The following is a 23,896-nucleotide window of genomic DNA, read 5'->3' on the forward strand; positions in this document are numbered from 1 at the left end:
TAATACACTTATACGTTTAAGAACTTCAACGTCGTTCTTGTCATTTGTAATTAGTTGTTGACTAGTAGTCTCCTTTGTATTTAAATTTTGTTTAAGACTTCAAGACCGGCATATGTTTTCGATTTGTAATTGTTGTAGCTTGTAAACATGCAATTTCAATAAAATTGCAACTTTAGTCGTATTTTTTTCAATTTTATTTACTCACATTTCATACATAAACAACTTTGAAAGTGTAATGTAATTTGATTAAAAATTGAATAGTTGAAAATGCAAAAAAAAAAATTGACGAACCGTCGAACCGGCCCGAAACCGGCGGTTCAAGCCGAAAATCGGCGGTTTTGAACCGCCGCGTAAACCGCCGATTTTTTGAACCTGAACCGGAACCGCCGGGAGCTAGGCGGGCCGGTTCAGGTTCAAGCATTTCCTGAACCTTGAACCGCCGGTTCATGAACCGGAACCGGCGGTTCGTGACCCTTGTGCATGCCTAGGTCCCACCATTCTATTATTCAATTAAATAAAAACATTTTCATAATATTAAAATTTATTAAAAAAACTGAAATAATATTACAAATTACAAATAAAATAAAAATTACATAATTAAAATCCTAAAAAATAAAAATTACATACTTAAACTCCTACAAATTAAAAATTACATAATTAAACTCCTAAAAATTGAAAATTACATAATTAAAGGATAAAAATACCCCCGTGGAAGACTATTCATCCGACAGCACTACCCTAAATTGTTTTTGGAGACCCAATTTTATGGCCTCATGCCATCGAAGTTGCGCGAGGTCATAGTTGACCTATCGGTCATATTGAGTTGGGCCAAAATCGCCCACAACGAGTTGGTGGGGGTGGAGGTGGCGCATAGGGAACGAGAACGTGAGCGGGTTCGGGAGCATCGACGGATGGAGTCGCGGCGCGACGGCGGTTGGCCGCCGCCTTCTTCCTTCCTTGCGGTCGGCGTTGGGAACCGCTCGGGCCGGCGTCGGGGCTACCCAAGTTAGCTTCGGCAAGTTGGCTAGCCACGTCTTCGGAGCCGGCGTCGGATAGGGATACCGACCTTGACCATTTGGAGGAGCCGCTAGAGAAGGATGTTACGCTTCCCCTATACTTCGGATGCGACCGCGTCTCCTACCAAATGTTGAGGTGCTTGAACGGCTTGTAGTTCATGGATTGGTAGGTCGACAAGGCGGAACTGATGATGTCGACCTCACTCCGGCCGCTCCCCGTCGACTGCTCTTCCTGGAGGTAATACCCCTGGAACTTTTGGATTTGTTCGTTGGCTCTGTATATGGCATTGCGCACCATACTCTCGTTGCGCTCAATTGTTCCCGCCGGTCGGTTTTCATTGTACCGACGACAGATGCGCCACAAATAATGATCGCCGGATTAGTTCGTGCCAACCTCCGGATCTTCGGAGATTGACAAGAACGCCTTGAACAATTGCTCCATCTCCGCCGGAGTGTACGGTGTGCGGACACCGTGAGTACGAGGAGTCGGAGTTTGGGAGGGGCAGCTCGACCTCGCTCTAGGCTCGGGTGTCCACCCGTATTGCCCTTCGGGGGCATCTTGGTCGTCGATCGGGTAAGGCCGGTAGCCACCCCGAACTCCCGAACTTTGAGTTTGAGGAGGGGCCGAATATTCTGTTTCCGGACTAGGAAACGGTTGTGAACCGAACCAATCGGGGTTCCAACCGTGGGAGCCCGGGGGATGATCGCCGTGGTCGGACATTGTTATGTTGTAGGAGTGGAAGAAAGATTGAGAATGGAGATGAGAGAATGTAGATGAGAATGGAAATGAGAGAATACAGATGAGAATTGTGTAGTGTGGTGTGGATTTTTGGGTGTGAAAGTGGGGGTATTTATAGACGAAAATGTGTATTTTTGGGGGAAAAATGAAAAAAAAAATTAAAATTGGGTAGAAAACGGATATAATTTTTTGGGATGTGGGAAATTTTTTTTTTTTTTTATTTTTAATCGGTTTTTTTAATTAAAACCCGATTTTAAAAAAAAAAATCAAAATTGCCAACGGCTAAGCCGTTGGCCAATCCGCGCCTGCCACGTCACCTGCTCACTGGCACGGACGTGCTCGATGCATCGAACAGCGCCGTGCTAGCGGCGGACAGCGTCTCCGTGCCGCTGGCACGGACGTACGGACGCCGTCCTGCTCACCATTGTGCATGCTATTAAGGAGATGGAATTTGACACAAACAAAAAACCTGAAATCAAATTAAAAACTAGATAACAATATGGTAAATTAAAAGATAAACTTCTACCGTATTTCTTCATCTTCATCGCAGAAGGCCTCACACCTGCGTCAATTCGGAGTCCACATTTCAACATATACAACGATAGTTCATCATGCACTTGAATATCCCAGCATGCTTTGTTATTTTTGCGTTGTAAATTTTTTTTTGTGGGCCTTTTTTTTAATTCAGCACTCTAGCGTAACAATTTAGAGTGTGCATTTTTACTGGTGCAAGAAACTCTTTTTAAAAATGGGAAAGTTGTGCGTCAATCCCTCTGATATTGTAGTTGTACTACATTTTTTTTACTTTAATAGTTGCCTAAGCATAACTTCACGTGCAAGCGCGCGTTGCTCGAGCGGCATGACATTATTAGGCACGTCAAGTCTATTAATTTGCAGGAAATGCATATTTAATTATTCTTCAAAATCTGAGTGTATCTCAAAAAATATAAGCTGGTAGGATCTGAATCCACATCACGACCCACACGAATGGAATGAAATTGTCGATTAGCAGAAAAGACAAATTTCGTGTGCATTATTGCCACAATTCTGAAAGCGTGGGTTTACATTGAAATAAATCCCCTTAATGATTTGGTCAGTGATTGTCTTGTTCATAGAGGCAACTGGAATCTCGACAGCTCTGCTATCGTTAAACTATGTAAAAACCCTCATGTGGTGTGGTGTGCAAACTTAATTCATAAATTATTACTTACTCTGGATCATATATGTTTCCATCACTTACAACATGCAAATTTAATGCCAACCTCCAATAAATAATGAAGTTTGCCTAACCCGTGTACAACTTTAAACTTAATGTCTCGTTGGCACGAATAAAAATCCAGTGATCCGGACATATTGACATAGAAAAATACTAGTACATGTTAAAAATGTTTGAAGTCCAAATACTCCATATGAATCAAAGTCACCCAAAATACCAAAACAAAGTACTCTTGTCCGTGAAAAACCGTCTCATTTTGTCATTTCGCGATTTAAAGTCTTATTTAAGTACTTTGTATACATTTTAGGTAAATTAAACATGCATTTAACTAAATCGTTACACTCATATTTTATTATAAAACCAATATAGAAAAGTGGGCCCACATTCCATTTATTTTTTTTCCATCCTCCTTCAAAAAGCATAAAATTCGTGTCGAGTCAAAATGAGACTATTAAATAGCAGATGAATTAGAATTTTTTTATAGACCTAAAAGAAAGTTACGCTCTTTTCGAACCTTAATGTTTTATTGATCCTTGTATACATGTATACAAAGAAATCAAGAGAGAGTTCATTGTCTCGTCTTTGTATTATTGTATACAAATATTATACTCCATCCGTCCCATAAAAAGAGGCTGAATTTTCTTTTTCATCCGTCCTATATAAATAGTCAATATACTCCTTCTCTCCTACTATATTATAAATTACGGCATTAAAACATGTATCATCTCCAAATGGTCAATTTCTATTGGACGAGTGGAGTAGATGTAAACTTGGCAAAATGGCTCTGTTGGTTCAGCTTATACTCATGATCACCCAAAATAAAATCAAGAACTGGTAGCAAATATGTACACAAAACTGATGCGACATAAATGTAATTCTGCACAAACATGTTTAATTACAAGCAGAATACACAGGTCTACAGTGATTAGTGACTATATATTACAAATATATATAGAGTTTGAACTTTGAATCAATTATTTCCCTAATTGCTGTGCATGTTAAGCAGTGAAACTCTGGTTCTGACCAAACGCTTAAACAAACCCTCGACTTTGTCTTCCACAACACCAAGGCTCTCCTCCATCTCTCTCAACTGCAGCCCAAGCTCATCAACCTGCATCGCCCCATCCAATCTCACAAGCTTCTCCAAGGCAGCATCCACCTCACTAAACTCCAGCCTATGCTTGTGATCATCATCGTCTTGTCCCGAGCATCTTCTCGACCCGATGAGCCTCGACACGAGAGACCATCCGCTCGAAGAGCTCCTGGAGCCCGAGACGCTGCAAAGCAACGACTCAATGAGGTCTAGAGTGGCCGCCTCAGTCTCCTTCAACATGCTTATCACAGCGATGGCTTCCGCTTCTCTATCCGCCAGGGCTAAAACGGAGGGTTTATGCTTCAGGGAGGTGATGCGTGTGAGCGTCTTGTGGATCATCTTCTTGGCTGTTTTTCTCGAGGCGATGAGATGGTGAGAGTCTCGTCTGCGGCGGAGGAAGGAGTGGAGGTGGAGGAGGTGCTCCCTGGCGTGGGAGAGGATGTCTTTGGCGGTGGCGCAGGCGTCGACGAGGGCGAGGTAGCCGTCGAGGACTTGGTGGACCCATTTGTGGCAGGAATCGCGGGAGAAGAGTTGGCGGGTGTGGTGGAGGAGGAGCAAGTCGTCGAGGCAGCTGTAGAGGCTGTGGAGGGTGGTTAGGTTTTGGGAGATGGAGAGTAGGGAGGTGGAGTCGGGGTGGAGGGTTTGGAGGTGGTGGGCTATATAACACCGATACGCCACCCTGTTGCCGTATCACGTATCGGATACGTATCCGATACCGATACGCGACGGATACACCGTCGATACGTATCCTGGGCGTATCCGCGAGCTGGGCCGTATTGGGCCGGGAAACCTCAGATTCGATACGTATCCTTCGGCGTATCCGCGAGCTGGGCCGTATTGGGCCTTCATCCTCCTCTATCTGCAAAGATCTGAGGTTCTCCTCTTCGAAATCAACGTCCATCTCTGTCGAAGAACTTCGCAACTTTCAATTTACGAACTTCAATCCGATTTGGGAACAAAATTGACAGTTAATCGGATATGAAGAAGAAGAAGAAGAAGAAGAAGAAGAAGAAGAAGAAGAAGAAAGGGGAGGCGCCGCTATTGCCTCAACTAGGGATTGAAGAAAATTGGAAATGGGAGAATGAATTGGGCAAGAAGTAGTCACGATGGAAAAGGAGTATATTTGGGGCTCATTTTTTGGGCCAATTTATTACTCCATTAACTTTGTGTAATTTTGTAACTATAAATAAATATTTTGATCAATATTATTGGTAATATGGATAAGTATAACCAAAAAATCGATGTGGTGTAATCGACCATAAAAGAAATTGACTTTAGCTTTTAATATTTTGTAATTTTATTATTTTTATTTGTATAATAACATTAGAATATCTATTTTGTAATTTATTATGCACTATTATTATTTATTAAAAAAATAGTTAAAACGTATCCGCGTATCGGGTTGTTTGGGAAAGAGCCGTATCCGCGTATCCGTATCCTTCGGATACTGATACGCGTATCCGTATCCGTGCCGCATTGGTGGTGGGTGAATTGGGGGATGAGAGGGTGTGATCGAGAAGGGAGGCTGGAGGAGCGAGTGTGGCGAAGGATTTTGGGAGTGGAGATCATCATCATGCTCATCATGCTGTGTTTTTTTTGGAGGGGGAATTGTTGGTTTTAATGGGAGGGGGACAGTGAGGATTTTTTGAAGTTGTCGTGTTGATTGTGAGGTGGGATGTTGTCTGCCACGTCGAGCCACCGACTGTTTGGGTGCTCCAAGAAAGGGCGACTGACTCTAGTGCTTTGTTTTTGGTGTTCGCGATTAAACAACCCAACAACTCAGGAAGCTACTAGTACTACATTTAATACGTTCCGCTACTAATTTTGTGTCATTTTTAGGATGACACCAAATTTTGGATTTGTTTTCAAAATAATGAATTAATTTGTCTGTAAATTTAACTCTCTCAATACAAATACAAATACAAATACAAATACAAATCCAAATCCAAATCCAAATATTCATTCAAATTATTTCTCGATTTCTTGGGAGAGCAGCGGTTCTGCCATGGATGGGATCATGGGACTAGCCTCAGTTTGCGTATGTGCGTCATGAGGTGGAATGGGACGCATGCGGATGGAAAGGTACTAACCAAGTTTACAAAGTACTATTAAGTACGGCAAATGGATCTGATATTGCTTAAAGAATTATGCACCTCTTCTATCTCAAAATATAAATTACTCCACTACTTAAAGAGTTTGGACATGCATCCCTACCTATACGCCGTATACACGTTTTAAGAGTGTTCACAATAGTCCGGTCATTCACAACACAGCCACAAAAACTTATCCACATCCACAAAAACTTGTCCAGCCCAATAACAGTCACACCACAACCACAAATCACATTATTTTATCAATTGTTGGTATATTTTATTGGACTAGAATAAAAATTATCGGACAAAAATAATTAGAAATGTTAAATCAAGAATAAATATATCGATTACATGACACGAGAATTACGTGGTTCAATCTCTTGCGAGATTTACATCCACGGACGAAGTAGGAGGTGATTTTATTCAAAAGCAGCAAGGAATCCCAATACAAATCAAACCAATCTCTAAAGCTAATCCCTCAATTGAAAACCCCTATTCCAATTGTAAAACTTAGAATGGAAAAAGCTGTGTGGTTTTGTGTGTGCTGCTCTCACTCTCACTCACTCTCTCTCTCTGATTCCCCCTTATATATGAAACACAATACAAGAGATGAAACGGCAAAACCTAGCCGTTTTAAAACAGAAAAGTAACGGCTTTCAGCTTCAACAATGAGATGAACTTCATATAATCGAACTAGAGCTTCTTTCTTGGGCCTAGACTTGAAATGATTTTGGCTTGAGATAATTCAGCCACGTTACTTTCAAGAAAAAAGAATCATTTATTTAAAAGGTAGTGATTTAGAGATATAATGTCTTTATGCCATAGTACCCTTATATTATTTTGTCATATGTATATTTTATAATATGACTAATTTACCGTTTTGCTATTTTAGAAAGTTAAATCTTGGATTATGAAGTTTAATTAACACATGTTTATCATACTTGCATTCAATGTATTCATAATTTTAATTAGAGTATTTAAAGTCTTAATTAGAGTATCATACTTTTAATTAGAATATTATTAAATGCATATTTCATAATTTTACTAGAAATGCTCATATAATTTTTAAAATATAAAATTTAAAATGATTGTTCTTACAAATAAAATTAGTTGTTTTTATAAATAATAATTACTACAATTCTTGTGAATAAAAGTTATTGATATTATTTTAATAAATAATAGTATTATTTTCATTAATAAAATTTATTGTCGTGATAAATAAAATATATTTTTATTTTAAAAAATGTGAAAATATGTAATAGTAGTAAAGTATGAGACTATGAGAGAGATGTGAAAAGATGTAGAAGTAGTGTTAGTAGATTGTAGGGTCCACATTATTATCGGTGTGTAAATAAAAATAATCATTCAAATGAATAAAAAGTTATTCCACAATTCCAGTGAATAAAAGTTCGTGTAAATAAAAATTAGGTTCTTTGAATAAAAAAATTTATTTTTATGCATAAAATTGATTAAATAGCTTAGATTAAAATTTAAATTATCTTAATTATTCAATTAATATAAATAATAACAGTTTTTATGATATACTATAAAATTGGAGAGAAAAATCAAATTCTTTTGTAAATAGTAATGAATTAATAAAATTAAATTGGACGTGAAAATATAGAGCAAGCTAAGAACTACTTTTTATTAAATTATTAATTTATTTGAATTACAATTTATAAAGACTAATTTGATTATAAACTTAAGTATACTTAATATATAAAGACAATAAATTATGGAGTAATATTTAAAACTTAAATATACGCCCATAAATATATGTAATAAAAGTAGAGAAACAAAATGATGATTATCCATCTTAAATATGTGGAACCTGCGTTACATTTCAATTCTCTCATACACATGACTTGATATACCCTTAATTAGATCTAATTAATATAGTAGTACAATTTAATGTAAAGGATAATATAGTAAACATACAAAATACAAATTTGACTACAAATAGAATATGGTATACAATTACTATTTAATCCCATTATGGCATTGTCATTATGTCTAAAAATCATTTTCCTTATTTAAAAACGCCTCATCCAACGCGCGTTGATACTGGTCATCATCCATTTTATGAGAGTGCATTTGAGTAAAATTTTAGATTGAAGATTGAAATGTAATGGAAAAAATATGAGAAGAACAAGTTGTACTTATAGAAATAAATTAAAAAAATTAAAAACAAATTTAAAACAAATCGCCGCAATAGACTTGTATTTATAGGTTGTATTGTGGACGCTCTAATTGCACATACGCTCCTTTCTTTGCTTTCATCACCGATTCACAATTGCTGCAAATTCATATCTGCTAGACATCAAGAAAAAGACTTGCTATACACAACTTCAAATATAACATTACTAAACATGACTTTCTTCAGCATGCATCCTTATTCCCTAGTGACATGCGGTGAAAATGATGGTGATGCAAAAACCTAAATTGATTACACACAAATCTCCACACCAATGTTTACATTTACACTCCGATCCGCCTACATGATCTGCAGTTTCGAGCTCACTCTGTCCACGACCATAACACACCTTCTCAGATATCTTGGGATTTATGACTGAAGCATATTTTTGAGTTCTCTCAAGTCAAAAGTAACAACCTCATCTTCATTGCTAATTTGACACTAGAGATGAAAGACCTCATTTCATCTACACTCTATGAAGCAGCTTGTTTGTGTTCCTCGACACGTTGCAAGAGCTCCTCGTATACTTTCAAAGAGTTACCAGTGTACTTCCCCATGGCCTCAAGAACGTGTCGTAGACTTGCCTGCACACTCCCTCCTTTAGTTGTCTCACTCTGATAGACAACGCGCGTGTCAGTGGGGATCAGCGCCATCTTTCTCTCTAATGACTGAATCTCCTTGTGTATCTTCTGCTCTTCCTTCTCGAGGCTCTTGAGTTTCCTCTCATCTTTATCCGCTACCATCTTTTGGCGCATCTCCGCCTTATCCCTGTCCCACACCTGCAGCACGTTTGATACAAACTCTCGCATAGAATCCACCACTTCCTTCTCGGAAATTCTGTCCAGTGACTGCGACCACTGGTTACACACAACAAACACTGCAGGGGCACCCATCCTCCCGGGAGAGAATGGCACTATTCCATCTGGGGTCTCTTCAGGTATGTAGAGCAGACATTTCATGAGCCAGTTATTCAGCGCTCTGACATAACCCTTTAGTGCACCAATCCAACGAGAGAACCATAGAGTCCAGTTGACAAGATCGTGCTGAAGCTGGCGTGTGGCTTCAAATTGAGCATCCGTGAAGTGCTGTTGGGACGTGATGGTGTCTACACGTTTGGCTTCTCCAATCGCTTGACACTGATTGTTGTGGCATTCGAGCATGGACTTCCACATTCTAGTTAACCTACAACAGAGATTAAATTTGGAGTTGCATCAAAAAAACTTTATGAGAACAGAATGTGCTTGTATTTTGAAATTATGTCAGCACCTAACCAACTTGCTACCAAATAGAATAATAGGCTAGAAGTAAACATAAATCTGTTATAAGATAGAAAGAGATATCCCACAATAATGCAAATATAGCATTTGAATATAGATACCCTTGAACGAAGTCATGTAGCTGTGGCCACAACTCCTCATCTCTCAACCTATTTATCCTCATTGAGATCTTATCAACCACCTGAATTGCAACTTTGATTTTCGTCGAAAGACTCCTAACCAAAGTTCTGGCTGCCTCCACTTTGTGTGACTCAGAGCCTCTTACATCCATATGCTTCATCTTTTTGGACTTCCGTCCATGGTCAACTCTCATTTTCTCCTCAACCTGAAAGAGGATTAAAAGATCAGTTATACTCAAAACATTATTGATACTACAATATAACCCTCTTTCATGAACACAAAAGAAAGATCATGAATGTCCTCATGAACAATGGACTGAGAGGCATTTTATCTACATTTGGGAGTCTTGATATATATTCCACAAAATCAAATACAACAAATGCAGAGCAAGAAAGAAGAAAAATAGTTTTAGAAGAATTTATTGAAGTGCAGAAAATTGAGTTTTAACAAAAATAAATAAATAATGGCAAAAAATCATGCAGTTCTTGTACGACAGAAGATACGAACTGCAATAGGTACTCATAAAGCATCGGCCGTGCATCAATTAGCTAGCAATTATACGAGGTACTCCAACGCTCGGTGCATTGCATCCGAAGTAATGGATGAGAAATTAAATTATGTGTTGATAAAACATAGCAATAAATAAAATCTTTAGGACCGACCACCTTCGATTTAGCCAGCTAGCATAACAGTAACAAAGGGGGTATCAAATTACAACTGCCAAAAAGGTTCAAAAGCACAGAATGTTGTAGCGAGGTAAGAGGAAGAAGCTGTCAAACTAGGACATGAAATAAATGGAGAAATCAATAAGTTTACCTTCACTTCTTCGTACAGTTTCTTCTCCCACAGATGAAGTTTATGCAAAACGGAAGAAAGGCTTTTAGACTTGAGTTCCACATCTTCGACTACGTCTAACAAAACAGGATCGCCATCATCAGACGTCCAAGGCTGGAAAGAGACTGCAGTTAAATGCAGTATCTTTGAAGAAACTGCAATCACAATCACAATCATAAATGTTTGAATCAATCATTGAAAAAAAACCATTTTAAAAATGGGAAATGAACACAAGATTGCTTACCATGTTTCTGTTTGTAAGGGAGTTTCCCCACCTCAAGAAAGTTAGAGAGATCCTTTCCACACTCGGAAGCACGCTCAAATTGAAGATGAATCTCTTTCAAGACTTCCATATCATCCTTGAACCCGCCACGAGGCTTCAATTCATTACCATTTTTGGAGGTCTTCTCACCAATAACTTCACTCTTGTCGACGCTTTTCTTTGAATTGGAATCCTTTCGCTCTTGCGGCGCCTTGGATAAACTGCTTCTTCCGCTATTCTGATCTCCGTGAACCGCCTTCATCACATCATCGTCATCGTCATCATCCTCTTCCAAATCCGGTATTCCCTCTTCCTCCCTCACTGATCTGGAATCGTGGCTCAAGCTGTAAGTGGGATAGAACTTCTCCACGGTGTCGAAAGGGTTCAGAAAATCCCACGTCGAACTTCTCGGCGGCGCTTTCGAATTCGAGGAAGAATCACCATAAAATCCACCTCCGCCGCCGCCATGATTCGAGTAGCCGTTGAAATCATGATTGCTGTCATTAGCATAACCAATATGCACAGTTTCCGCGCTCATCGGAATCTGCGTATGCGCCACCGACGGCGTCGTTTGATTTTTCATATAATTCACATTCATATACCCCCCGCCGCCGAGGCTGAAACTGAGATTTTCATAATCCGGCAGCGTGGTGTCAAGATGGTGCAGAGGCTCGGATTTATCATCGTCGGAGTCGGAGTGGAAGCGGAGATGGTCGCCGGAATCGGATCCCTTTCTCCGAGGGGGGAGGTTGAGGAGCGGCGAAGAGGGTCGGGAAGGGGGGAGGAGGAGGAGATCATGGTTGAAGAAGCGGTTGAGAGAGATGCCGACGGCGTCGAGTGACTGGAGATAGGCGGCGTGGGCCTCGGCGAAGGCGAAGCGCTGGCGCACGGCCTCGTCGAGGGAGGCGCAGCGGTCGCGGCACAAGGCCACCGCCGGGGAATCGTCGAGCTTGGAGGTGGCGCAGCCCATCAGCAGAGAGTGGAAGTGGGAATTCAGTAAAGCGGCATGATGGTGGATGGGTAGAAAAGAATTGGCGAAAAGGGAGGAATCTTTCTTTTTCTTTTTCTTTTTCTTTTTCTTTTTGTATGTTTGTTTTTTATGGGCTTTGCCAGCGAAGAGAGTGTCGTCGGATGGCTGATGCTGATTCTGTGTAAATATGGTAGTGGGGCCTAGTCATAGCCTTTGACTTAAATATACGTCAACGCTCGATATCATTTACATATACAATTACAATTTTGGCATACATACCTTTATTCATTAATTATGTCCTTTCCTCCTGCATTTTATTACGCATCTAACTAATTTGGTGGCATAAACATAGATTTTAATTGTTGCAGTTGCACATTCCCCGATGTGGTCTCAATTTTGTTACAAGGATATCATCCGATTTTATCATTATTTGTATATCATAATAACTTGTTCAAGAATAGTGGTGTTTAGTCTCTCAATCCTTTGACTTAGGATTGATGGTGGAATATCATTGAGAAATAAAAATCCGCTTTATCAAATGATTTCTTGCAATTATTTAGTATGGAATGAGTGAATTATTTTGATCATCTAATAAGAAGAATTTCTATTTTTTTTAAATGAAAAAATTGTAGACTTTCTAAATGATCTCATATTAATGGAGTAAGTATTACAATTATATATATAATATTTGCATAATTTTTCATTTTTTAATATGAGATAGTTTTAACCCAACCTAAAGAAAATAATTTTATAAGATTTTTGCACCCGTTTGGAATTGTGAGCACGTATATTTTAACACTAGATGGAAATAGATAAGCTTGAAGTATAATTTAAGATAAGTCAATATTTTTAAAGTCGTTCAAAAAGAACAAAAAGACACCTTATAAAGGCTGAATCTTTCTTCTTTCTAACAAGATATATCGCAAAGATATTCAGTAAGTTGTAATTAAAGTTATAAAATGAAGTTCTACATTTGAATTCCAAAAGGATAAAACTGTTCGTGATTAAATTTTGATAATTTTATAAGTGTATCCACGGTAAAATCATTGTCGACATTATTTCGAAATTGAATTCAATCATCCAAGCTGCTTTTTTACATCCGGATATCCCATCACTGGAAAAGTTCATGAAATTATGACATTTTGCTTTTGCCAAGAATCAATTCACAAATTATTAAGAGTGATCATGCCTAAACATGAAAAGCATCAATTTTCTTGAATTCGAAAAAAAAGAAGCAGAGTATTTTCATGATCAATCTATCAGGATAGGAAATGTGGTTTTCATGTGTTTCAAAAATCTCAGTGATTAACCTAGATGTAAAACGTTGGATAGAATTTGAATAAAAAGAATGTAAAATGAAAGAAGAGGAGCATAATCAGCATTTCATTTTTGGTTGAATAGCATAGCATTAAAGTTGAGGGTTCCTGCAATCAGTGGCGGATCCAGGATTTTTTATCTGGGGATACGACTCGTATGATATATAATTATATAACACTAGAAAAATAGAAAACAACAGTAAAATAATATTTTAAAATATTATTCAATTTTGAACTCATGTATTTCAAAATAAAATAAAATAAAAACTACATAATATCTAATTTATTTTTCTACGAGTCTTCATTTCTTCAAAGCGATGGACGATATCATCATCAGACACTTGTAGGAACATTTCTTTCTCAATGAAAGTCACCAAACAATCATTCAAAGGTTGATCACCAATTCTATTTCGCAGCTTATTCTTCACAAACGTCATTCCAGAAAATACTCTCTCTACACTTGCAGTAGCGACCGGAAGAATTAAAATCAACTTGATAAGCAAAAAGACAAGGGGATAAGCCACATCCCTCTTTGTTTCAACAAGGTTCATTGAAAGAGAACTAATATCTTGCAAATTCTGAAAGTCATTATCTCTTTTCATATCTTCCATGAATATATCAAGTTGACACTCAAGAGTCCTCAAATCAATGCTTGAAAAATCGGAAGGATAAAAAGTTGCAAGTTTGAGTACACTTTCTTTGTCAAAAGAAGAGAAGCCATCTCTAGGATTGAAGCAAGCCATGCATCTGATCAACTCCATATTGACTTCATCAAATCGATTATTAAATTCTTGAAGTAATAAATCAATTATCTCTATAAACACATCAATGCGAAAATGATGACGATATGTAACTTGTTGAACAAAACGTTTTGATCTTCCATGAGGAATATAACAGGCTTCTAAATCTGGAACAACAATGCCATGAATATTGCAAAATGAGATTACCTTGTTTAAGTGAATCTCCCATCCGTCCTCCCTCATTTTCTGTAGTTGACATTTGGTTAAAGAGACAAGCCTCGTAGCATTAATAATATCTTGATCCCTTCTTTGCAAAGCAAGACACAAATTGTTAGTATACCCAAATATAGTAGTCATTAGTAGTGCCATAAAAACAAAGTGAAATTACTCCATTGAGTAAAAAATGCCCTGAGCTTTGCACTTATCCTCCGATTTAGAGCCATCCTTCCCAATAATCATAAGAACCTTAAAAATTGTAGAAAATAGGTCCATGACATTCAAAAGAGTTTTGTAGTGAGAACTCCAACGAGTGTCTCCGGGCCTCTTCAAACCAAGTTCTTGATTTAACCCAAACCCTATTTCAAGTTCGTCAACTTCCAACGCTTGAGCAAGTTTTTGTGCTTGAATTTCGCGAATCAATTCCCTTCTCTTGCAAGAAACTCCAACAACATTCAACAACATTGCACCCGTATCAAAAAGCCAAGCACATTCATCATTCTTTTTGACAATGGCTACTAGAGTCAGTTGAAGTTGGTGGGCGAAGCAGTGGACGTAGTAAGCACTTGGAGTATCTTCCATAATCAAAGTCTTCAGTCCGTGTATCTCACCCTTCATGTTACTAGTCCCATCATATCCTTGTCCTCGAATCTTAGATGGACTCAATGAATGTTCCATAAGCAATGATATAATTGCACTTCTAAGAGACAAAGCTGTGGTATCACCAACATGAGCAAGACCAATGAATCGTTCCACTACTAGTCCCGTTTTTCTTTGAACATAGCGTAGGCAAAGAGATAATTGTTCCTTTTGGGACACATCACTTGATTCTTCGGCTAATATAGCAAAATAGTCAACACCTAGTTTATCCACAATTTGCTTAGTTGTTTCTTTAGCACAACAATTGATAATATCCTTTTGAATAGTTGGAGATATCAATTGACAATTTCTGGGAGCATTTTCCAAAGGCACCTTTGAAACAACTTCATTGTGTGTCCTTAACCATTTCAGAAGTTCAAGGAAATTTCCTCTGTTAAGGGATTCACTATTTTCTCTATGTCCACGAAAGCCCAAACCTTGCCGCAGTAGATAACGCAAACATGAAATTGAAGCCTTCAAACGAATGTCATACTCTCTTATAGTCACCTCGGTGGCATTATCTAGAGAAACAAGAATAGACTTTTTTTTGCCGTCTCTTAAGTTCACATATTTCTCATAAGCAAGATTGTGAGCACTTTTTACTCCACCAATATGCTTTATAACTTATTCCACGACTTAAATCCTTTGTTCACAAATGCATCTCCCCCTACAGTAAGTCCAACTTCATTCTTAAACAAGTAGCAAACAAAACAAAATGCAGCATCTTCTGTAGTGCTATATTCAAGCCAATCCCATATATCAAACCAATAAGGCATAAATCGACGTGAACATCCAATATTTTTTCTAGGAAATTTATGAGATCTTGGCTGACAAGGCTTTTTAAGAATATATGCTCTCCTGAATGCATCTCGCTCATTTGGAGGATATTTCATTATACTGTCTCTTTTTGCAGGATCATGTTTAAGTTTTTCAACATCATAAATCAATTCTTTTTCCTCTAATGGGACACTTCGAGTAGAAGATACATTAGCATTTGAAGGAGTCACAGTAACATTTGGAGGAGACGGAGACACACTAGCATTTAAAGGAGTCACAGTAACACTGGGAGGAGTCGGAGAGACGCTAGCATTTGAAGGAGCTTGAGACTCACTAACATTTGAAGGAGTGACATTATCATTTGGAGCCGAAGGACTTGAACTATCATGAGATTTCATTCGTTTGAACATATTTCGAAGATCAGATTGTTTTCTCATTATTCTACTTTCTGCAAAAAAAACATTAGAAATATACAAAGTTATATACTTTTACTAATAAAACTTTAATAAAATCATTAGCTATTGACTCAAATTTCTGGATAATGATAAATTTGAAAACTAAAATTATTAAAAAACTTAAAAAGAAAACTCTCGAAAGTGATGGCCAGCAAGTCACAAACTAGACACTATCCACTTCCTAATTAAGTATAATTGTATAAATACTAGTAGTACTATTTTGTCTTCTTTAGAAATTAGAATAGACTGAATAATTTAAACAAAACATCAAATTAAAGTTTTAACTATATGACAGCACTGCAGTAAAGATGTTTAATAAAGTTATAGAAATTGGAGAAAGATATTAAATATTAGGCGGTGGAATTGGAAACAGAATTTATCATTGTCATTCTCTAATTTAATAGTCTTCCAAAAATCAAGAAACAAATCAGGATATTGGATGGCTGGATCGATTTTTCTGCCGTTGACGGAGCGAGAGACTGCTCCTGCTGCTGCTGGTCGCCGTACGGGAAGCCGAGAAGGTGGAGGGCTGCTGGATTGGAGGCTTAGTCTGGCGATGGGCGGATGAAGGTTTTTTAGAACTAGGTTTAATTTTTTTAATTTGATTTCATTCTCAAAGCTTATATTTTGATTTATTTCCTTAAATCAGATGTATCTTCCTTCAATATTCATCGCTATCTTTTGGAAATTTTTGTATAAAATACGTCACTAACAAAATCATATGTATAATAATAGTAGTAATTTTTTTATGGGGGTACGTTTATTATATATATATATATATATATATATATATATATATAAAATAGTAAAAAAACTATATACTTGAGTAAATTCTTTTTCATTTCAGAAAAAAATGGGCACGACAAATAGGTAGGAAAGTGAGTTGAGAATGATGAATTACAGTGCGAACTGTGAACTACCTCTAGAAAAAGAAAAAGAAAAATGAACACAATAATTTATTAAAATAAAAATCTGTTCAGGTAGGAGAATAATACTCCCTCTGTCTCATTAAAGATGATCTACTTTCTTTTTTAGTTTGCTCCAACCAAGATGACTCATTACTATAAATGAAAACACTTTTATCTCTATTTTATTGTCTCTCTCTTACTTTACTCTCTCCACCTTACACACAAAATAAAACTGCATAAAACTCTGTGCCGCCCAAGGAAGGGGTCATCTTCCTTGGGACGGAGGGAATACTACTCTCTCGTCCCACAAAAGTAAGCATTCTTGTCTTTTTAGTCTGTCCCACAAAAGTGTGCAATTTTTAATTTTAAAAATTGTTTATGTGAGTCTCATTATCCACTAATAATACTTTAATTACTTTTTATTTTAATATCTCTCTTATTTTATTAATTGTGCATTAAAGTTTATGTTCAACAAAAAATGCATACTATTTTGAGACAAAGTGAGTAGTATAAATGATTGGTGAAGGATAAGTTAGTAATTCCATGGGGATACATGCATACTAAAGTGAGATAAAAGGGATGAGAATATCCAAGAAGTAAAGTAGAGAGTATTTTAGTTTCCCCACCATTCTCACATTTCTAATCATAATGTTCTTTTAGGAATTTGAGAAAGTTTAATAAAGTGTATTATATCCGTAGTACTTTTTCTTTTTTAATATTTTATTATTTGATTATAATGTTTGTAAGGATAGCATTACGCTAAGAGCACCCGCAACGCATCTCGAGGGTGTCTCTTATTTCGTCCCTCCGAGACGAGACTCGTGCGGGATGCGTTGCAGCGTCCCGTCTCGTCACCATCCCGCCGAGACGCCCGTCCCACCGAGATGGATGGCGAGCCAGCTCGCCACGCGTGCGTGGCGCCACGCGTGACACCAACTCGCCGGCCCGCGAGTGGGCTTCGTCACGCTGACGCAATAAATCATTTTTTTAAAAAAATTAGAATTTAATAAAAAAAATCAAACGGTAATATTACCGTTTTCGACCATTTTTTCTTTTTATTATTATTTTTTTATTTTTTTACTCTATAGATGCTCCTATTTCATCTTCATTACACACACAAACACACATCTATTCTTCCTAAATCATCTCCATTTCCTCTCCAATTTTCATCTAACCTCTCCAATTTTCATCACAAAATGTCCGGCGACGGAAACGAGGGCTGCTCCGGCGGGTTTGACATCAACGCGTTTGGCGACTGGGGGGCATGTACAATGTATTGGGTGGTTCGGGTTCCGGTTCGTCGACGCCGGCGGGGTACCAACCACCACATTTTGATGTGGATAAATACGCTCGTCCCTTCGCCCCGAGGTATTCGCATGGATTATCCCAAATTAGGGAGGATTATCCGGATGAACCCACTCCGGAAGGAGGACGAGGCGGTGGAAGCTCCAGGGCATTCGACGCCGTGGAGGAAGAGGAAGAGGCAGAGGCGGCCGAGGAGGATGAGAATGTAGGCCGGCATCCGTACAACCGCAAGGACACGATGGCTGTGTACAATGCCTGGATTAGCGTCTCGTACGATCCCATCTTCGGGAATCAACAAACCTGGAAGTGCTTCTGGGAAAAGGTCACCGAGGCCTACAACGAGATTAAGCTGAAGGGGTCCCGCCGCCGCACATTGAAGATGCTCCGAGCTCACTTTGACCGAGTCGACAGAGATGTCAAAATATTCTGCGGCATCTACAAGACTGAAGCGGCTCATTACCAAAGCAGAGCCACGAGAGCCGACATTCTGAATTCGGCTTTGCGAGTCTATTTCGACGACACTGGCAAAGAATTCAAACATGTCGATGTTTGGGAGGTCGTTAAAGACAAGGCAAGGTGGGCCGGCGGTGTCCAGTCCAGCACGGGCTCGACCTCTGATGTGTAATTTTAGGTCTTTTCAAATCAGAATAGATATGCATTCAAGTTCACAAAATTATCCCTAATATTACCACTTCAATGCAAGAGTACAACTTCGTATGTAGTAATTTAAGGTGTCGATCCACAGGGAAGGTAAGTTCGTTTAACTCCAAATAAATAAAAATAACAGTAAAGATGAATGTTTTTGTTTGAAGTTTGTTTTCTGAAAATAATGAAAAATAAAGTTGAATTCAAATTAACACAAGTGAGACAATTGTTACTCCAAACACTTGTAAACAAGAAACGAATTAATCCTATGCATTCAATTCTATCTCATACGTTCAGGACAATTTAAAATAATTCAACATGCAAGCACTAAACATGCTAAACATCAACTAGTCAAAGAATAGCTAAACACTTACTCTTTAAACCAAATGCAATAATCATAAGAACCCTACGGAAGCGCGAGATTCAAAGTACAATTGCAATTAAGATCAAAATCCATTATCAAGTTGTCATCTAAACATTTCCAATTGACAATTCATTACCACCACAATCCATCCCAATTCAAGCTAAAGAGGCATTAAATCAAGACTATAGAGTTATCACTCAAGATGCACCTAAAGTAATAAATTCATTCAATTAAATAAGTAGTAATAACGAACATGAGATAAAAACGAGCGTAGAATAAATCACAAAATCAATGTCATACTACGTGTTTGAAGTAACACAAGATTCTTAGCCTAACATAATTAAACCAAGAACAATGATAAATGGAGATAAAACCCTAGAAACTATGGAGTAAATTTGGAGAAGATGACGATGAATCACTATACATGAAAATATATCATTAATATATAATAATTAAACTTCAATAATTAATTGATAGATAATTTTCATATAAAAATCGGGATAAATCTTCGAGTAGAACTAATATTATTTGATTTACATCAACCTCGAAGCGCACGAAGCACACGGCGGGTGGCCAATACTCGTCTAGTGGGGGCGGTTCAGGCAGCGCCGCACAAGAGGTTGCCTCGCAGGAGGTTGAGGGCACGGCGGACGATGCAGGGGGGTCCTCCCGTGGGCGCCGTCAGCCGCAAGGGACCAAGGCGGCAAGGCGGCTAGAGGGAGGAGGGGCCGAGGCGAATCAAGCCAGGCGGGCTCCCAAGGGCCGCCCTCCTTCTTAATGTCCATGTACTTCACCGCAACGATGGCGGACACTTCCCGCATGACGCCTGCCCAATTTCAAGCCTATCATGCCGGCATTGTGTATCTGGCGGGACAACTTGGTATTCCGCCTCCCTCCGGGGGATGATTTGCCGGCGGAGTAGTTTATATAATTTCTATAAAATTATATTTTAAATTATGTCTTTTTTTATTTATTATGCCACGAATTTAATTATGTATTTTTTTAGGATTTGAAGTTGTAATTTTTATTTTATTTAATGAAGTGTGTTTTTATTAATTGAATTTGTTAGAAATAAAAATAAAAAATGAAATTGAATGAATAGTTAAGGGTGAGATTATTAAGAGACGGATAAGAGATGGAGGGTTGCAGGTTCTGTCTCTTAGTTAAGAGATAAAGTGAAAAGTACAGTGGGGCCCATGAATAGTTAAGAGATGAGACGGATAAGAGACATCGTTGTGGATGACTGATGGGGTACGAACTAAACCCTAATGGCAAGCCCAATAACAGTGACGGCCCATCAGCCCAGAGCCCAAGAAAGAGTATCTGTTCGGCACCAAAGAGTTCGGCACGACCAAAGAGTTCGGCACGACCAAAGAGTTCGGACTCAGCCTACAGCTCGGTAAAAGCCGACCAGTCAAGCTCTCCTCTCAGATCGGCAAGAGCTGATCGGTAAAGTCCAGCAGTTCGGTCTCAGCATTCGACCGAACTAGGAGTTGGTGGACTCACGAAAGGCCTCCACGACCTCCACTATACCCACGATCTATTTAGTGGTATGAAGCAGTTATTGAGCAGTTATTGCTCACCCACGATCTTGTTAGTGGGGCTGCAAACCACGATCCTAGTTCAATGTATAAATAGAACTTAGATCTGATAGAAAGGGGTTAAGCTCTCTAGAGATAAAATCATATAGCAAGTCTGTGTTGTAAGCTGTAATCCCAGATCAAGCAATACAATCTTGCCCTCCCTTCTTCCCGTGGACGTAGATTTACCTCAGTAAATCGAACCACGTAAATTCACCGTGTCATAATCTTCATTCTCTACCAGCATTTATTAACATCAATAATTCGCGGACTCATCACTGGCGCCGTCTGTGGGAAACAGAGAACAAAATTTGTGATAAAGCGAATTTTTGATCCATTTTCTCCACCCAAAAAATGCATACCAGATCGCAGAATACCCGTATTCCTGCCCGGGAGAACCAGGAGGAAGCCAATCCATCCCATAGGTCGGGAAAACAGCCTAGGGATAAATCCACCACCAGTTCTCATGGCGAAGGAACAAGCCGCTCCAAAAATCGTCCCACCGAGTCTTCCCAGCAGCCCGATTTGAATGAGGCTGTCAAGCAGTTTTTGGCTGAAAAGCAGGAGGAGTTCTTAACCTTCCTGCGAAAAAGCCAACAGCCGGAGACGAAAACGGTAGATTCTCCTTCTCCCTCCGCACAAGAAAGTCACTACCCGCAGTAGTGTCGCATCTCCCAGGAGAAAGAATCCTCAACCCCGACATATTCCAGCTCCTCCTCGGTACCGGAATCACAGGAGAACTCAATCTCCTCCATACCGACGAGATATCGGATTCGCCGTGTACGGAGCACTGAAGACTCCGTTCTCGGACGACATCACCCGAACTCCCCTACCACAGAACCACCGAACTCCGTCGATGACTTACGACGGGCTCGTGGACCCTCACGATTTCTTGGGGCGCTATCAATATAACATGGCGAACCAGGGTCTCAACGAGGTCCACATGTGCAAGCTGTTTCCCGAGCTGCTCATCGGGAACGCGAGAAGGTGGTTCGATAGCCTCCCCCAGGGCAGCATCAGATCTTACCGAGATCTAATGGATGCCTTCCACAGGAGGTTCTTTCAGAAAGCGGAAGCCCGAATCACTTCGGCTCAGCTGCTTTCCATTCGTCAAGGTCGCGACGAAAAAATTAGCGACTTTATGACAAGATTCCATAAGGAATGCCTGCAAGTAGACGATCTCAACGATCTGCTTGTCATCTCGGCATTCCAAAATGGAATCCTGCCCGGAGCTCTCTACAGGAAGCTCGTTGAGTGCGGTCCGCAGACAGCTCAGGAAATGTGGGACATTGCGGACCAGTACTCCCGGGCCGATGAGGCAGACCGTCGCAAACGGTCGTTAGACAGCTCATCGTCCCGAGGAGACAGAAGGAAGCCCGATCATAGCGATCAGGGGCATCCTCGCCGGACTCCATTTGAAAGAATTCAAAGGGCTCCGGTGCAAGACAGATTGGGACCTCGTCTCAATCCCGAGAAGCCGCCCGCTCAGTTCGTACCGCTGAACAAGCCGAGAGCGGAAATTTTCGAACTGCACTCTGACCTATTCGAAAAGCCAAAGCGGATGACGAAATCAGCCGCGCGCCGACCACAGGATAACTACTGCTCCTACCATCAAGACCACGGTCACGATACTGAGGAGTGCAGAAACTTGGCTGCAGGTATCGATGTTCTTGTGAAGGCAGGGACATTGAAAAAATACCGAAGTAAGCAGCCAAAGAAGAATAAAAAGCAGAGTGGTGCGAACTGCGCTCCTCAGGATCCGAAAAGGCAGCCGGATCCCGAAGACGATGACGAGCCGCAATATGATGGAGTAATCCAGACTATTGACGCGCTCCCTGCCGGGAAGACCAAGTCGTCCCTAAAGTCAGAACGCAGAGGCTCCAATCGAGAGGAGCCAACGCATAAAAGGCTGAAGCAGGACGAAGTGATTACGTTCTCGGCTGCTGATCCCGTCCCGGCCATCTCTCCTCACCAAGACGCCATTGTCATCCAAGCCGGAGTGGCAAACAAACTGATCCACAGGGTGTTTGTGGATACAGGAGCGTCGGTTAGCATTCTTTTTAAAGAGTGCTTCGACAAACTAGAAGTGGACCCAGCTCGGCTCAGTCCGGCTCCGCTTCCCCTGAAGAGCTTCACTCAGGAGGACACCCGCCCTGAAGGTATTATCAGCCTTCCGATCACGGTGGGGAAAGCGCCTACTAGCTCCAGTACGATGATTGAGTTTTTCGTGGTGAAAGCTCGGTCCCCGTACAACATCATCCTGGGAAGAGACTGGCTCAACACAGTTCGGGCCGTTTGCTCTACCTATCACCTCACCATCAAGATCCCTACTAAAGGAGGGATAGCAGTCATCCGAGGTGACCAAAAGAGAGCAAAGGAATGTCTGCAAATTGCGCTTAGAAGTGCCGAGCAGTCAGATCGGCACCACCAAGCGTAGCAATCACAGCAGCCGGAGTCAGAGGCGATGACCGAAGTCATACCGGAGCCGAACTCGATGACAGTTCAGCTGTACGAAGACGATCCATCCAGAACGGTTAAGATCGGCTTCGCGGGAACGCCCCTACTTCGGGAAAAAACCATCCAGCTCCTCAAGGAGTATAAAGACGTCTTTGCATGGTCTCCGTTGGACATGACCGGAGTGCCCCCCGAGGTAATCACTCATCGGTTAAATATTGATCCTTCAGTCCGGCCGATAAAACAGAAGCAAAGACTCTTTGCGGCAGAACGAAGTCAAGTCATCCATGACGAAGTCCGTCAATTATTGAAGGCGGATGTGTTATTCGAAGTGAAGTATCCTTCGTGGGTGGCCAATCCTGTCATGATCAAGAAAAAGGAAGGAGGATGGCGGATGTGCATAGATTTCACCGATCTAAATAAGCACTGTCCCAAAGATTGCTATCCCCTTCCGAACATAGATAAAAAAGTAGAAGCTTTGATAGGCTTTGAAATTTTTTGTTTTCTTGATCTGTACAAAGGATACCATCAAGTTTTAATGGATGAGATTGACGCTTCAAAAACGGCCTTCATTACTGATTTCGGCATTTTCGCTTATAAAAAGATGCCATTCGGTTTAAAGAATGCCGGAGCCACTTATCAAAGGATGGTAGACAAGCTTTTTCGGCACCTGATTGGAAAGG

General features: G+C 39.9%; 3 protein-coding genes across 3 annotated transcripts; all 3 read right to left on the minus strand.

The window, feature by feature from the left end:
* Positions 1-3,953: 3,953 nt before the first annotated feature.
* Positions 3,954-4,403, minus strand: LOC121764352. Its single transcript, XM_042160387.1, has one exon. The coding sequence runs from the start codon at positions 4,401-4,403 to the stop codon at positions 3,954-3,956; it is 450 nt and encodes a 149-aa protein (XP_042016321.1).
* Positions 4,404-8,407: 4,004 nt separating this feature from the next.
* LOC121766145 (protein ALTERED PHOSPHATE STARVATION RESPONSE 1-like) lies at positions 8,408-11,934 on the minus strand. Its single transcript, XM_042162493.1, has 4 exons — positions 10,827-11,934; positions 10,565-10,737; positions 9,730-9,953; positions 8,408-9,533 (listed from the first exon to the last, which is right to left on the minus strand). The coding sequence occupies exons 1-4, from the start codon at positions 11,812-11,814 to the stop codon at positions 8,825-8,827; spliced, it is 2,094 nt and encodes a 697-aa protein (XP_042018427.1). The 5' UTR covers positions 11,815-11,934; the 3' UTR covers positions 8,408-8,824.
* Positions 11,935-14,254: 2,320 nt separating this feature from the next.
* Positions 14,255-15,900, minus strand: LOC121764354 (zinc finger MYM-type protein 1-like). Its single transcript, XM_042160388.1, has 2 exons — positions 15,558-15,900; positions 14,255-15,246 (listed from the first exon to the last, which is right to left on the minus strand). The coding sequence occupies exons 1-2, from the start codon at positions 15,898-15,900 to the stop codon at positions 14,255-14,257; spliced, it is 1,335 nt and encodes a 444-aa protein (XP_042016322.1).
* Between the last annotated feature and the right edge of the window lie 7,996 nt (positions 15,901-23,896).

The sequence above is a fragment of the Salvia splendens genome, chromosome 14 (genome assembly GCF_004379255.2).
Source record: "Salvia splendens isolate huo1 chromosome 14, SspV2, whole genome shotgun sequence".
Classification (NCBI taxonomy): Eukaryota; Viridiplantae; Streptophyta; class Magnoliopsida; order Lamiales; family Lamiaceae; genus Salvia; species Salvia splendens.

Coding starts and splice junctions, on each gene's coding strand:
- LOC121764352 (XM_042160387.1), bottom strand. CDS start 4,403: ATGATCCACAAGACGCTCACACGCATCACCTCCCTGAAGCATAAACCC.
- LOC121764354 (XM_042160388.1), bottom strand. CDS start 15,900: ATGAAATCTCATGATAGTTCAAGTCCTTCGGCTCCAAATGATAATGTC. Junction 15,247..15,557: donor ATATATTCTTAAAAAGCCTT/GTCAGCCAAGAT, acceptor TTGTTTCTCTAG/ATAATGCCACCGAGGTGACT.
- LOC121766145 (XM_042162493.1), bottom strand. CDS start 11,814: ATGGGCTGCGCCACCTCCAAGCTCGACGATTCCCCGGCGGTGGCCTTG. Junction 10,738..10,826: donor CCCTTACAAACAGAAACATG/GTAAGCAATCTT, acceptor TTGTGATTGCAG/TTTCTTCAAAGATACTGCAT. Junction 9,954..10,564: donor AACTGTACGAAGAAGTGAAG/GTAAACTTATTG, acceptor ATCCTCTTTCAG/GTTGAGGAGAAAATGAGAGT.